The sequence below is a fragment of the Equus asinus genome, chromosome 20 (genome assembly GCF_041296235.1).
Source record: "Equus asinus isolate D_3611 breed Donkey chromosome 20, EquAss-T2T_v2, whole genome shotgun sequence".
NCBI classification, from domain to species: domain Eukaryota; kingdom Metazoa; phylum Chordata; class Mammalia; order Perissodactyla; family Equidae; genus Equus; species Equus asinus.
The window spans coordinates 34,729,031-34,743,713 of record NC_091809.1 but is presented as its reverse complement, the minus strand read 5'-3'; the positions used below and the strand labels follow the sequence as shown (position 1 = coordinate 34,743,713).

Below are 14,683 nucleotides of genomic sequence, written 5' to 3'. Positions count from 1 at the left end.
GTTTTGAGGTATTTCTTTAAAGTGTGGCATATGCTCTAAAAACATTTGACAGCCTTTTTTGGTTATTTTTTATTGAGGTACAATTGACATATAACCATGTATTAGTTTAAGGTATACAACATAACGATTTGATATATGTGTATGTTGTGAAATGATCACCACGGTACGTTTAGTTAACATCCATCACCACAAAGTTACATTTTTTTTCTTGTGATGAGGTCTCTGAAGCCCTGCTCTCTTAGCAGCTTTCAGATACACAGCATAGTATTGTTAACAATAGTCTCCATGCTGTACGTTACATCCCCAGGACTTTGTTATCTTGTCATTGGAAATTTGTACCTCTCAACCACCTAACCCATTTCGCACACCCGAGCCCCTGCCTCCGGGAACCACCAATCTGTTGTTTACATCTGTGGGTTTCGTGGGGTGTTTTTAGCTTCCACATATGAGTTGTAGCCCTTTCGAAAACCTTGGGCATTACTATCTTGCCCACCTCAATTTCTTAGAGGACAGGAAATTATTGCATCAAAAGTTTTAATGGTGGGTCTACACAGCGGTTTGTCATGTCAGTAAGCGCTCAGCTGGCCACAGACGGCCCACCCAGACGGTGGGAGTGACCACAGGGTGAATTAGACTCACGCGGCCTTTTCCTTTCTGTCTGCTGCTAAGATCTCAGATGAAAGGAAGGGAGACCAGGAGGGACAAAGGGAAGAGCACAGGCTTTGGGCCTGACAAGCAAGAATCCAGAGATCAGCTCTGTCACTTACTTGTTGGGTGGCCCGGGTGACATTTAACCTATTTGGGACTGTTTTCTTATTTGTTCGCCCATTTATTCAATAAGTACTTTTTAAGTCCCTAGTATGTGCCAGGCTACGCTCTGGGTGTTCAGAAATTGTTAGAGAAGAAAACAGACACAAAATTGTGCCCTTGGGGAGCTCACCCTCGAACGCAGGGAAAGACACCATGAGAAATATACACAATGTTATAGTACTTATATAATGGAGATGACAAGATTGAACTCCAATGGGTCATTGTGGTGGCAAGAAGTGGCAGTTCCTATATTTAAAAAATTGTTGCAATTTTTTTAATTGCTCCCAGATTCCCTTAAACCCTTTAAATGCTTAACGTGCAGTTTGCATGTAGGAAATGTTCATTTATTCAATAAACAAACAACTATTGAGCTTCCATTATATACTAGCACCTGTACTAGGCGCCAGGTATACGAGCCAATAATATAAGAAAACATGGTCCTTGCCCTTGAGAATTCCACAGTCTGGTCTACTGGACACTAGATGATAGGCCTTTGAGAGAACAGGGCAGGAGTGACCTTGAAGTCTTGTGTTTCTGTGAATCAGAACAGTCTACTTCACTGATCCTGTCTTTTTTAAACTCCACATCTCCCAGCTATGGCTGGCGATTCTAGGAATGCTATGAACCAGGATATGGAGATTGGAGTCACTCCCAGGGACCCGAAGAAGATTCCCAAACAGGCCCGCGATTACATCCCCATTGCCACAGACCGCACTCGCCTGCTGGCAGAAGGCAAGAAGCCCCGCCAGCGCTACATGGAGAAGAGTGGCAAGTGCAATGTCCACCATGGCAACGTCCAAGAGACCTATCGGTACCTGAGTGACCTCTTCACTACCCTGGTGGACCTCAAGTGGCGCTTCAACCTGCTTGTCTTCACTATGGTCTACACCATCACTTGGCTGTTCTTTGGTTTCATTTGGTGGCTCATTGCTTATATCCGGGGCGATCTGGACCATGTTGGTGATCAAGAGTGGATTCCTTGTGTTGAAAACCTTAGTGGCTTTGTGTCTGCCTTCCTGTTCTCCATTGAGACTGAAACTACCATCGGGTATGGCTTTCGAGTGATCACAGAGAAGTGTCCCGAGGGCATCATACTCCTCTTGGTCCAGGCCATCCTCGGCTCCATTGTCAATGCCTTCATGGTGGGGTGCATGTTTGTCAAGATCAGTCAGCCAAAGAAGAGAGCGGAGACCCTCATGTTTTCCAACAACGCGGTCATCTCCATGCGGGATGAGAAGCTCTGCCTCATGTTCCGGGTGGGTGACCTTCGCAATTCCCACATTGTGGAGGCCTCTATCCGCGCCAAGCTCATCAAGTCCCGGCAGACCAAAGAAGGGGAGTTCATCCCCCTGAACCAGACTGACATTAATGTGGGTTTCGACACTGGAGATGATCGTCTCTTCCTGGTATCGCCACTCATCATCTCCCACGAGATCAACGAGAAGAGCCCCTTCTGGGAGATGTCTCGGGCCCAGTTGGACCAGGAGGAGTTTGAAGTCGTGGTCATTCTAGAAGGGATGGTGGAGGCAACAGGTAAGACACTTTATCCTCCTTTGCCCTTACCACATCCACAAGATTAGGCCGCCATGACTCCAAAAGTCCCAGCGATAGGTACATATCCAGAAGATTGAAGTTTGTGCCTGAGAACCTGGATGGCACAGTCAACCAGCCCAGACTCTAACTCGTGATCTGAGGAGTATTTTTAATCAAGATGGAGTAATAACAGCCATATTTATTGAACCTTCCCAACTTCCAAGCACGGGTCTAAACTTTAAACATACAATATTTCATTTAATGCTCTCCCACACCCCGTGAGATAGTTTTCTTTAACTTACAGATAAAGAAACAGACACAGACAGGCAAGTTATTTGCCCAAGAGCAAGTGCTGCTAAATCGTAGAGCCAGAATGCACATCAAGGCAGGGGGACCCCAAAGCCGGCACTGATGTCCAGCAAGCTACACTATGCCCCAACCCCGTTCTGGAGCAGCTATCTACCCAAAAAGAGCTCTGTGATCAGATAACTTCAAGAAACACAGGGTTCAACAAGGGTGAACTGGCTTCTTTACGTGGGACTTCATGGTGTCTTTCCCCATCGTGAATTACTTCATGAGCAAAGGACAGGGTGCAGCATTTGCCAAACTCAAGGATTCCCGACATCACAGAAGCCTCTTTTTGGAGATAAACCTGTGCGCCAGGCCCGCGGGAGCAGCTCTTCTGGCTGGGCACAACCCCTCATCACCCCCCACCCCCACCCCACCACCAGCAATCTGCCCTTCAGCTGCCCTGTGGAAGGCTGGCTCAGTGAACACAGGGCATGCAGAAAATAGTGCACCCACATCCACATATGCCCAAGAAATGCCCTCTTCGTGGCTGCCAGCCTGGCACCTTGCTGCTCAGCTACCGAGCCGGTGGCCGCGAGCTCCACCACTCCTCCGCCGAGGCCAAGCTCTGTGTGGGGCTCCAGGGAGCCCGAGTTCCCTCCCCCACTGCTGTGGCCAGACCTCCTGGGACAAAAGCTCTCCAGCCAAACCCTGTACCCTCTTCTTATTCCCTTTCTTCCTCCTCTCTCCTTTCTCTTTTTTTCACCAAGTAGACTGAGCAGCTGGTCTGGCCCTAGTGACGACTTATAGGAAACTCAGTCATGCTCGGAACGACACACACATATCTTTCTAGTTCTTGTAACACCACCAAAGGGCTGGCTTCAGTCAGCCTTTGCAGACATGGAAACTGCATCATGCCGCTTTGTGCAAACAGGAAGAAACTTCATTCACACACGTCTCTCACTTCCACATCTAGAGCTTTGCCTACCACACTACACTGCCCCCTGAAATATCAGGGGCCTGTCACAAAGGTGGCCAACAAGCCTTCCAGCCTTTCGGGAAGTTGGCTGCTGGGTGGGAGACTCAGACAGAGGCATCCACAAACTTTGCCATTCAGAGCCTGTGGAACCCAGCTGGGGGGTGTGAGCACGCTCCAGGGACGGGTGCAGAGGGGGCTGCATGGCCATCTGCTGGGGGCCGCAGCCTGGCCAGGCAGCATATGGTGGCAGCTGTGGAGGCCCTGGGAGTAAGCACAGTCGGGATACAGGAAGCCTCCTCCAGCAGAGCTGGGGGCTCACAGGTCATGCTGCCCTTGGTGCTGGGCTCAGGATTGGAGTACGGGCTGAGACTCTGGGAGGAAGAGCCCTACTCTGGGGCCACAAAGGAGGGGTCAGTTCAGAGATGTGGACAAATAGGAAAGCCACGCCTCACCACTGCCCCCTGCCCTCCTGGCCACCTGCAGTGGGGGGATCGGGTGCCAACCTGGCCCAGCGGCCTCCTCTCTCATGTCTCCCTCAAAGTCAGTGGGCCGCAGTTGATCTGCCCTATCTGGTTGACCTCGTCCCCTCCCATGACCTGGGGTACCCTTGCTGCTGTGCTTGGGACTGCAGGGAGACCCAGGGTCCCAAGGGCAGGAGACCGCCCTCCCGCATCTGTTCTGATCTCAATGATGTTAATGGATTGGTTGCCATACTTATGGAGCCAAGCAAGGGCTGTGAATTCAGACCGAGGCTGGACTAGCACAGCTCTGCTATAACCTGCCTGGTGAGTGCGGGCAAGTTGCTTCACTTATCAGCAAAATGAGAATACTAAATCCCTCAGGGTTGTTGGGGGTTAAATGATGAAGTGGAGTAACCGATGTAAAGCATGGCACCTGGCTCCCAGACGGCCTTCTGTCCTTCCCAAATGCAGTGAGAGATGACAGCCAGGGACATGGTGGGATCTCTAGCTACGGGGCAGCCCACCGCCACCTCCTGAGACGGCGGACAGAAGAAGAGCAGGGAGAGCCCCAGGAGGCTTGGCCCAAAGTTCCCACAGAAGTCCTGTCCCACTGTCTTTCCTGAGGCCCCCTGGGGGCGCCAGCAGACATCTAGCCGGCTCTAGGCCACTCAGCGCCCAGCTTGGGCACCTACATCTCTGCTGGGGGGGGGGGTGTTGTTGGGCAATAGGGGGCAAGGACTAAACAGAGAGGCCTGGCCCAGGCAGCACCCCCAGGAGCAGAGCAGAGAGCAGGCTGCAAGCCCGCAGTGTGTGGGGTGTGTTGGGGTTGCCCTGCGCTGGAGCACACATGGGTGGGAAGCAGCCTTCGAGCTGGTCTGCTTTGTATGAGCTGCCCTGCCAGAGAAAGCCCAAGCTGGGGAGCTGGAGCAGCCTGCTCCTTCAGTCCCCACAGAGCACAAGCTGGCTTCTTCCTCGGGCAGAAGCTTAAATATCAGAAAGCTGCTTCCTGTGACCCTGAGCACAGAGGCTTCCTCATCCGTAAGCAAAGCTGCCCTCCCTCTCTGGAGAGAAAGCAACACCCAAAAATAACACAGGCATGCCAGGGCTGAGCCGACAGGGAATGGAGGCACCAGAGCGTGCTCAGATGGAAGAGCAGAGCTGTGTGTGTGTGTGTGTGGGGGGGGGGTGCGTGAGAGAGAGAGAGAGGACGCTTCTGCTCATGTGTGTTTACCAGAAACAGTCCCCACGTGTTCTAAATGCCTGTCAGCTTCTCCGCGTTCACTGACTCTGAGTTTATCTTCGTTCAAATCCTTTTCCTGCCTCTTTTCTTGTCTCAATCTTTTAGACCTTAATGCTGTTTTCAGGAACCATGTTCCTAGCTCCAGCTATTCCAGAATTATCCACTCCAGTCTCTAGGAAACTACTCCAGAATGTTTCATGTTGATTTCTAGTTTGCTGCCTCCACCACAGCTTGAGTTCCGCCAGGGCAAAGGCTGTGTCTTATTCAGCTTTATATCTCCATCACACTTAGCACAAAGCAGCTCTTGAGCAAATGTTTGGTGGGTGATTGGATGGATGGATACACGATGGATGGAGGATGGATGGACGGATGGACGATGAAGCGATAGATGGCTGTGGCCGCTCCTAATACATGTGCCCTCTGTTCCCCCAGGCATGACTTGCCAAGCACGGAGCTCCTACATGGACACAGAGGTGCTCTGGGGCCACCGGTTCACGCCCGTCCTCACCTTGGAAAAGGGCTTCTATGAGGTGGACTACAACACCTTTCATGACACCTACGAGACCTACACGCCCAGCTGCTGTGCCAAGGAGCTGGCAGAAATGAAGCGGGAAGGCCGGCTCCTCCAGTACCTCCCCAGCTCCCCACTGCCAGGGGGCTGTGCTAAAGCAGAGCTGGCTGCAGAGGCTGAGCAGGATGGAGAAGATGAGTCAGAGGGGCTGAGAGGGTCCCGGGAGATCAGGGGCTCCGTGTAAGGCTGCACTCTCCCCACAGCCTCCCCTCATTGTCTTCTACACGTATGGATGCTGTCGAGCTGGGGGTGGAGGGGAGAATTAGCTGAGGGGCTGTTGGGGGACCCAGGAGCTGTCAAGGCTCTGTGGGGAAAGACTACATCCAGTCCTGGAGCCTCCCAGCTCAGGGCCTCCCGAGCAAGCAGCCTCTTGCCTGGGCCCATGGTGATGCTGCCTCTTCCCTCCCAGCCCCTGCCAGCACCGGCCCAGGGCCAGGCCAGAAGGGGTTGCCCCACGGTGAGAGTTATAGGGGGGCCTCTGTTCGCACACACTCCTCTCTCTGCCAACTGGCCCGGGATCACTTCCCTCCTTGGGTCTCACAGACCAACTGGTAGCCCCATCCAGGGGCTGACACTGAGGGAGGGCTGTTGCCCCCTTCCCTTCATTCCTGCCACCCTGAGGCTTGTTGTGAACTCAAGGAGGAGGGATTCTGCCCTTCTGGAAGCTCAAGAACCCGGTCCTAGGGTGAGCTCACAGACCTCATGACTTAAGGTTGATTCGAGTCATGTAGGCAATTCTTTCAAATCTGAGACCAGTGCCCACTCCTTGAGAGCTTCAGAGGACAGGCCCTCAACCATCTCGATCATTCTCTGTGAAGAGTGTGTGTTTTCCCTTTGCTGTGTTCCTCATATCAAATGTGACCTGCTGGCTAATTGACGTCCTTAGGTCTTAGAAGGTGGCCTGGGGCCACAGAGCACCTCTGAGCACCTGTCTGGTTGTCTCAGTCACTTCCTGGCCACTCCCAATCACACTGTGCCCTGCACCTCCTGCCAAGAAGAGCACTCCAGCTCGTGCTTTGCTGGTACTTTTGGCCCAAGAATCTCAAAGTCATTCTAACCTTCACTGTGGTTTTTCTTTCACATCCTCGGAGAGCCTGTGGTGCGATCCAGGGAGAAAGCTGAATGTCAGAGGGCATGATGAGCTGGTCGGTGCTGAAACAGGGAGGGCAGAGGGCAGAAGAGCAGAGGGGAAGACAAGCAACCCAAATTTTGAAATAAGTATCAGCACCAATTTTTGCCAAGATGTCTGACTTCAGGGCTCAGCACGTCTTTGTTATCTGGCAAATTATGGGATGTGAAGCAAAGTGAGAAGTGACTGCAGAGGCAGCTTCCCTTTCAAGTCCAGGCTGGACCAGAAGCGCTGGGCCCCCAGCCTGGCCGGCAGGGGTCTAACCAGGCGGCTGGGCTAGAGAGCAGGGATGCTGCCCTGGAAGGGAGGAGAAGCGTCGCCTCCTCCCACCTCGGAAACGTGGGGCAGGGGGAATCAGCGTGAGAATCGGGGAGGGGTGAACATTAGGAGAGAAAAGAGTAGAGCTGCCCCTCGAGCAGGACAACTTCGGAGGGCTTTTCTTTTCCAGTCCAGAGGACAGAGCAGATTGCCGTGTCGATGAAGCACATCTGGTATGTGTTGAAGTAGACAGGCTTCCGATTAGCTGACCTGGACCTGGAGAGAGATTTCAGACACTTCCCTGGCCACAGATTTATAGAGGCCACACAACTCACAGCCCCCAACTAGCCTTTGAAAATGGGATCATTTTCCTGCCCAGATGTGAAGCACCTTCCCTGGGAGTGCGAGCTGCTCCTTACCTAGTGAGGCAGAAGGTTAAGGCGGAGCGAAGGGGATTGCTCTGGGATCTCAGGGCCAGCTCCCCTTGGGCTGGGGTTTCCAGGTCCTGAGGCTGTGAGAGAGGAGGCAGGCAGTCTGAGATGGGAACTGCCTCTCGCAGACTGTCACACTCAGGGGAAGGGGACCCTGCGCTTGGGCCCAAGGGCTGGATCTTGAGAAATGGGCTCAGGGGCCAGGGAGCCAGTAGGGTCCTCTGGCCAAGGGCATGGCACTGAGTCATGGTTCCTTCTGTGGTGAAGCAGGTCTTAGAGGCAATGGAGAATCCTGCCCTCAGGGGAAGGGACGCAGGCAGCCTACATACCCCAGTGGGGGAACTGCGTGCAATCAGGAATCTAAGGCCGGGAGCCCACCACTAAGACTGGATGCCCCAGTGATGGGAAGAGCTACAGTTGGAACTCTAGGGTGGGTGCTCATCCCAGGCCCACTAGATCCAGGGCTTACAAGAAGGACTGTTTCCTCACACCCAGCCAGATCTAAAACCTGCCTCAGTCAAAACTGATCAGTGCCTGTGGGTTACAGCCCAAAGTGAGGCAGCTAAGCAAGGATGGGAAACCACAGGGGAAGGCAGCTTTGGAGCTGGACTGGGGCCTGGGGCTTATCTCACACTGGCCTCCATTATGATTCTGAGGCATCTCCCAACTGGCCAAGTGAGCCACTCTCCAGCTCTCTAACTCTGCAGTAGCCTCCCCAAACCTGGACCAAATCACATCTCAGCCAACTACAGAAGTCGCAGAGGCTACAGAAGAGAAAGGGGTCAATAGGGTCCTATTCTAAAGCTCCCTGATAGGCCAGAGCCGACATATTCTAATCCCTGTGACTAATCAGCTGCTTTGTCTCATCGAGATTCAAATTCAAGAACACTGCCCTTCATATCCCAAAGAAATCCTTCTTGATGACCAGTAGATCCAACTGAAGATTGAAAAGTTCTTCAAATCATTTCTGGAAGTTCTTGTGTAAAAATGGACTTTTGAAATGTAAAGTCTGTTGAGGGCCAGAGTTTCACTGGGTCCCTTTAGAAACATTGCACCTGCACACAAGCCACCTGTGGGTCATAGCCCTTTTTGCCTGGCTCTGAGCCCACCCATCACTTCTGATGGGCCACAGGGAATTGAACCAGGCTGTAAGGTGGGGCCACCAGTATTTCCCTCAGGCTTCAACATCCCCAAAATTCCAAAGCTTTAGCTCACTTGTCAGACCCGGCAAGCTTTGGAAGCTAACTTCTGGCCTTAGCGTCTGTGTCCTTCTCCTCTGGAAACAAACGTCCCCTGTAAGGGAGAAGCCCACAGGGAACTCAGAAGAAGGTAAATTCTGACCAGTTCTCCTCTCTCCATCAATCTGACACCTGATACATGTTGACACCATTGCCCAAAGAACCCTGTTCCCAGGCCAGGTAGAATGGACATCGCCCATGACTCTCCCCTTCAGATATGGCCCTGTGTGCAGTCAGAGCCCACTTCCTGTCCTTCTCTTCTGCGCTCTGAGATCCTGGTTGAGCAGTTGGCTTTGATGGAGGGGAAAGAGCCCTTGTCTGTCTGGGGAGAACCTCCCCTCTCATGATCCATGATGGCTGGGCCCCTTCTTTCACGTTACTTCTCCCGTGCCCTGCCTTCCAGCAGGCCTCCACCACGTGTCTCGTATGAGGTGAGAGACACAGAAACTTGAATTTTTTGTACTGAAGTTGCAAAAAACAGGAAACAAAAAAAAAGTTGCCCGTTGTCTTCTAACAATGTGCCCTGACCACCTCTCTGCACATGCGCCGTTCACTGAGCCCGTGCTGTGTGCCCAGCCGAGGGTTAGGCCCTCCACTGAGATGATCGCATTTAACTCTCAGACGCTGCTGAAAGCTCCTAGTAACCTCTCGTTACTAATGAGATAACTAAGGTTCAAAAAGATTAACTAGTTTGCTCAGGTCCACAGATGATAATAGGAAGCAGGGCCTCAGTGCCAAGCGCCTCCCCAACAAACACAGATGGGCCACCATCCTGTGTCACTCCCACCTCCAGGGCGTCTCCTGAGCTGGGGGCCGGGGAGAGCTCTCCTCTTCAGATGGCCGATCTGTGAGGTGTGCTGTGCTGTGGAGCTTCAGCTTCCATCCACCGGCTGGTCCTCCTGTGGCAGGATAATTGGGAAACACCTTTGTCTGATTCCTCGAGAATTAATGAGCTGTGAGAAGAGATTAGATAGGGAATATCTGTTTTCGGAAAGGAGCCACTTACTCTGCTCGGCTTGGTTTCTGCTAACGACATCTCCTTAAACTGCTGTGCCACATCTCTTTCTCCCTGGGTAGGACTCGTCAATCTTCTTATTAAAAAGAGCACCACTGTACTGCTGCAAATTCATCCAATAAAGCGGATTTGACCTCGCAGAACTCTTTCTCATCTTAAATAGGTAGCCAAATAATCTTCACACACCCTATAATGTTAAATGTTCAGAACCTACATTACCTAAATAGTGGGTAACTGTAAAAATGTCCACTTTAGGGAGCCCCTCAACTGGCAGTCTGCATTCATAACGCTAATTAGCAAAATGGTCGATACTACGGAACGATGGGAAGGCGCGGAGTAGGCTGTGAGAGTTAATATTGGCAAAGGATGTCAGGACTGTTCATGAAGGCCCAAGTCTGGGTGGAGCACCGCATCAGCGGTAGAGGGTTTCAGACCAGCTTCTCATCCGCTCCAGTCCACCCAAGGGGAATTGAACAGCTCAGATTTACAAAAGGAGTTAACTGAACATCCCTCACTTAAACCTTTCTGAGAGGATAAGACAGGTCGCCAGGGCTTTGATTTAGAACGAGAAGCAATATTTTAGGTTGTGGAAGGCAGTGCAGCCCTGATGTGTGTGGGAGTGTTTCCCGTGTCTGGCCCAGTGGCACATGGTAACCAGTATGTCTTAGTCTGTTCGGGTGCTACCCCAAAAATACCGCTGACTGAGTGGCTTAAACAACAAACATTTATTTTCATAGTTCTTGGTGGAAGGGGCAAGGGAGCTCTCGGGGGTCTCTTTTATAAGGCACTAATCCCATTCCTGAGGGCTCCACCCTCATGACCTAATCACCTCCCAGTACCATCACATTCAGGGTTAAGATTTCAACATGTGAATTTCAGGGGGACACAAACATTCGGTCTACAGCAAGGCATGAGCAGATCAGTGCACGTGACCTGGGCCAAAGCAGGTACAGGGCCTCTAAATCAACACAGGCCGAAGAACCTGGTAATTCCCAGGGGGAAATTGCCGTCCTGGTGGGGATGTAAAATAAACAACACAGGCAGAGACCAGGCAGCCCTGGCCTGGGAGTGGCTGGTCGTGTGCCTGATGATTGCATGGCAAATACTGCTCAGTGTCAGAAGGGAGACATGAAGTCAGGGGTCCACAAAGGGGCCCCTAAAAGGACACATTTGCCAGTCAAGCTTGGATTACAATTTGGAGAGGAGAACTATGCACGCATTTCTAATAAAACAAAAATCTGAACGTTACCCTCAGAAGTCCCACCCTGGCCCGGAAGGCCCAGTCTTGGCTTGTGTGTCAGAGGACCAGCTGAGACGTGCTCCCTGGACGTCCCTGCAGACCCCGTTAGATGCCAGCCATAAAGCGTGTTGACTTCTTTATGGCAAATAAATGTCTAGGGAGGAGGTTTGGAAACAGCAACACTGCTGACTTCTTCTCTAAGGGGCTACTCACTTGGACTCAGAAGCTGCTACTAAAATAACCTGGACTTGGTTAGTTGAGGCAAATATCTTCACTCACAGGGACGGAATTAAGGAGGATTTGGGCACATTAGCATAGGCTTTGAGCTTCGTTCTTCTACCAAATGGCAACAGCTAAGTGGAGAAATCTAGGCTGAGGGGGTGAGGTACTGGGAGTAAAAAGTAGGTGATACGTACATTCATTTAGGACCCCTTTATGTACACACACCAAATGTCATTGTCACATTCCAAATCGCCTCTTAAATAAATGTGCTTATGGAAGAGACGGCAGTCAGCCCTGGGTGATGGGAACCTTCATGGCAGTAACCATTTTCTCTTCTAGCCTGAGGAAGTGATCGGTCACGGTCATTCAGGAATTCACCAGCCATCTGTTCCCCTCACAGAGGCAGAGCCCAGCTGGGTCTGGTCCACGGAGACAGATGGGAAAGAGCGAAGATTGCTGAATGCAGGCTGCAGCTGATGGACAGAAATGTGGCTGTTCGTCTCCCGGTCGTTCCCATCAGGAATTGCACCGGTAGAGCCCACTCCCTCACTGTCTTCAGATCAAGCACCAGACCAGAATTCTGCCCAGTGGACACACCCCACCTTCAGGCTCCTCATGGCCCTTGCATTATAAGGACAGGATCTTGTGGGGAAGCTGTTGGTCTTTACCTGTCTCCCAGAATCCCCATGGGTCCACAATAGCAGGAGAACCTGGACCTCGTTCCAGCAGCCGTCCATCCTGACCGTCCCTCCAGGCTGACTGGAGCTCTGTTAGCTTTCCAACAGCTGTCTCATTGTGCTAGAGGTTGAAACACTGTACATCAGAAAACATGGCCTGACTCAGCACAGCGTCCAAAGGGTCTCTGACTTTTCATTGTCTCAATTTCCCTACACATTCCTCCATTCAACAAAGGTATATTGAGCACCTTCTATGAACCAGAAGCAGGAACAGGCACTGTGGATTCAGCAGCCTGACATGGTCTCTGCCCCACGGAATTCACTGTCTAGTGGGGAGAGGGGGGAGGGACAGAAAAAGTACACAAACGAATGAAAGAATTACAGTTTGCAAGAAGGGCTGTGAAGGAAACCAGAAGGGTGCTGAGGTCAAGAGCAGGGGTGCACCTGAGGAAGGACACGGGACTCCTCTCCCAGGAGGCACCATGGAGCTGAAACTTGAACTATGAGGAGGAATGAACTGATCAGGCAAAGTGGTGGCAGTGACTGATGCTGGGCAGAGGGGACAGCACTGGTATAAAAGTCCTGAGGTGGAAGAAGCTGGGAGAATGATCAGGAAGGCAGCACAGCTGGGTGCAGGGGCATGTAGAGGAGTTCAAACGCTGCCTGATTGGGAGACACGGCTGTGAGGGTGGATTTTATTCCAAGTACAGTGGAAAGCAATGCACAGGGTTTTATCAGAGGGGTGACCCCATGTGATTCTACTTCGAGATGGTGTGGGCTCAGACGCACGGCCCTTTCATTCCCCAGGGGCTCACAGGTTACCAGCCACATTGGGATACTTTCTGAGCTGCTGAGTCTGGCTGTCCCAGCCTTGGCCTCTTATGTCTAAAAGCCATAGAAAATTTTAAATACTTCTTCATAAATATTTCCAAGTTGTAGCCTCAGGAGTCTTTCTGAGCCATTCTGAACAAATTCATTCCAAGTATTAATGCACATCCCATACATGTCTGACGCTGATCCAATTGTGCAAGGACCTTTCTAAGTGCCACAAACCACACCCCGTGTCTGCTTGCTGCCCTCCCCGTCTGTGCCTGGGGACGGGCCTCACTGAGCCGCCAACACTGGTTGTCAAGCTGCACTCAGTCTGCTTCAGAAGATGGAGAAACCTTCCCCGCTGCATAGCGCTGACCTTGACAGCTCAGCCCACTTCATTCCAGATAGACAGCAGCTCTTCTCATTGCAACACTTCCCCGCAGCAAGTGAAAGAGAAAACAGTCTCTTTTCAAAGCCTTTAAAGTTTTCACTTGAAAAAGGAAATTTCGTTCTGTCAGGTAGCACTCATTTGTATGACACGTATAGCATCTCGAAACTGGGGTTGCTTTGTGTGACACTCAGAGAAATCCAGCTCTCACTCCGCTTCCCACCGCCTTTCCCCTTCTTGATCTCTCTTCCCAGTTTCAGTCATAGACCCCTCAGACGGCCTGTACTCTGCCCTCCCTCCCCGCCTACCTCCCACTGCAGACGCCTCATTGCTCGCTAACGTTTCCCTCTACAGCTCCTCCGGGGATGTGAGCCCTCAACCAGGTGAAACGTACTGTTCCTTCCTCCTCTGCATATGAAAATAGATTGTTTTTAAAAAACATAAGAACAAAAACTTTTCAGGGTGGAGAGGTTCCGTTTGGGAGATGGTTCTTTACAAGTTGCCAGAAGTCTTTCCAGGCCATCCTTTAGGCTAGACTTCAGTGGTAGTCATCCGCTCACTTATGCAGCAAACGTTTAATAAGCACCTTCTTGTTCTGAGCATCTTGCCAGGAGCAGGGGAAACAGAATTGAATAAGACACGGTCTCTGCCCTTCGGGAGCCCACAGCCAAGTTGGATGGAGCATTCCAGACTGATTATTCTGAGTTGTCTCGTGGACCAATCGTCTTAGTCTGTTTTATAGACATAGAGAGATGCCCATGTTGTTTGTTACAAACGCCCAGGTAAAAATATATGGATATATTCATGAAAAATTTTTGAAAGATTCAAAATGCAGGTTTTGTCTATAAAATCAATGATTTGCCCTCAGATCAGCATTGATGATTTACACATGTAAAATGTGCCATTAAAAGATGATGCCAATTCCAGGCAAACCCTTCAAACCCTCCATGCCTACCACTTTCAGACCATGTTTATACTCTTCACTGTAATCGATGGAGAACTTGTCGACCAGCGACACTTAACTCTGGACGGTCAGCCATTCACCATCTGTGAAGTGTACAGAGGTCACAGTATGCAGAGAACGATTCTGATCATCGTGAGGATTTTACTGAATTCCTCCTGGCTAAAACATAGGCATGGATTGCATCGATGCATCCTTTTTCTTATGTTACAGTTGTGAACACAGTTCCCAGGATTTTTTCCATGCTCTAAGTAAAAAAAGGGAATCATAGCCAATCACCGTGGACCTGGAAAAACTCTGGCTGTCCTGCCCGCCCCTGCTGCCCGGCAGGCCCTCCCATAGCGCACTCTCATCCATATTGCTGCAGGCAGTCAGAGGGAGCTGGCCTCTCCCAACTGGAAACTCATGGCCCACAGCGGGAAATTCTGC

At 51.3% G+C, this 14,683-nt stretch overlaps 1 protein-coding gene across 3 annotated transcripts in view; it reads left to right on the top strand.

The window, feature by feature from the left end:
- The window catches only part of KCNJ5 (potassium inwardly rectifying channel subfamily J member 5), a 32,748-nt gene extending 19,743 nt beyond the window's left edge, over nt 1-13,005 (top strand). Inside the window, exons 3-5 of one of the 3 annotated variants that reach the window (XM_070489930.1) lie at nt 1,405-2,343; nt 5,744-6,062; nt 11,816-13,005. In XM_070489930.1, coding sequence (XP_070346031.1) covers nt 1,405-2,343; nt 5,744-6,062; nt 11,816-12,116 — 1,559 coding nt within the window. In that variant the 3' untranslated portion in view covers nt 12,117-13,005. Of the gene's footprint in view, nt 1-1,404; nt 2,344-5,743; nt 10,097-11,815 lie in introns of those variants that run through there. The other 2 variants (XM_070489931.1, XM_044752602.2) reach the window with 2 other exon arrangements.
- The last annotated feature ends 1,678 nt before the right edge of the window (nt 13,006-14,683 follow it).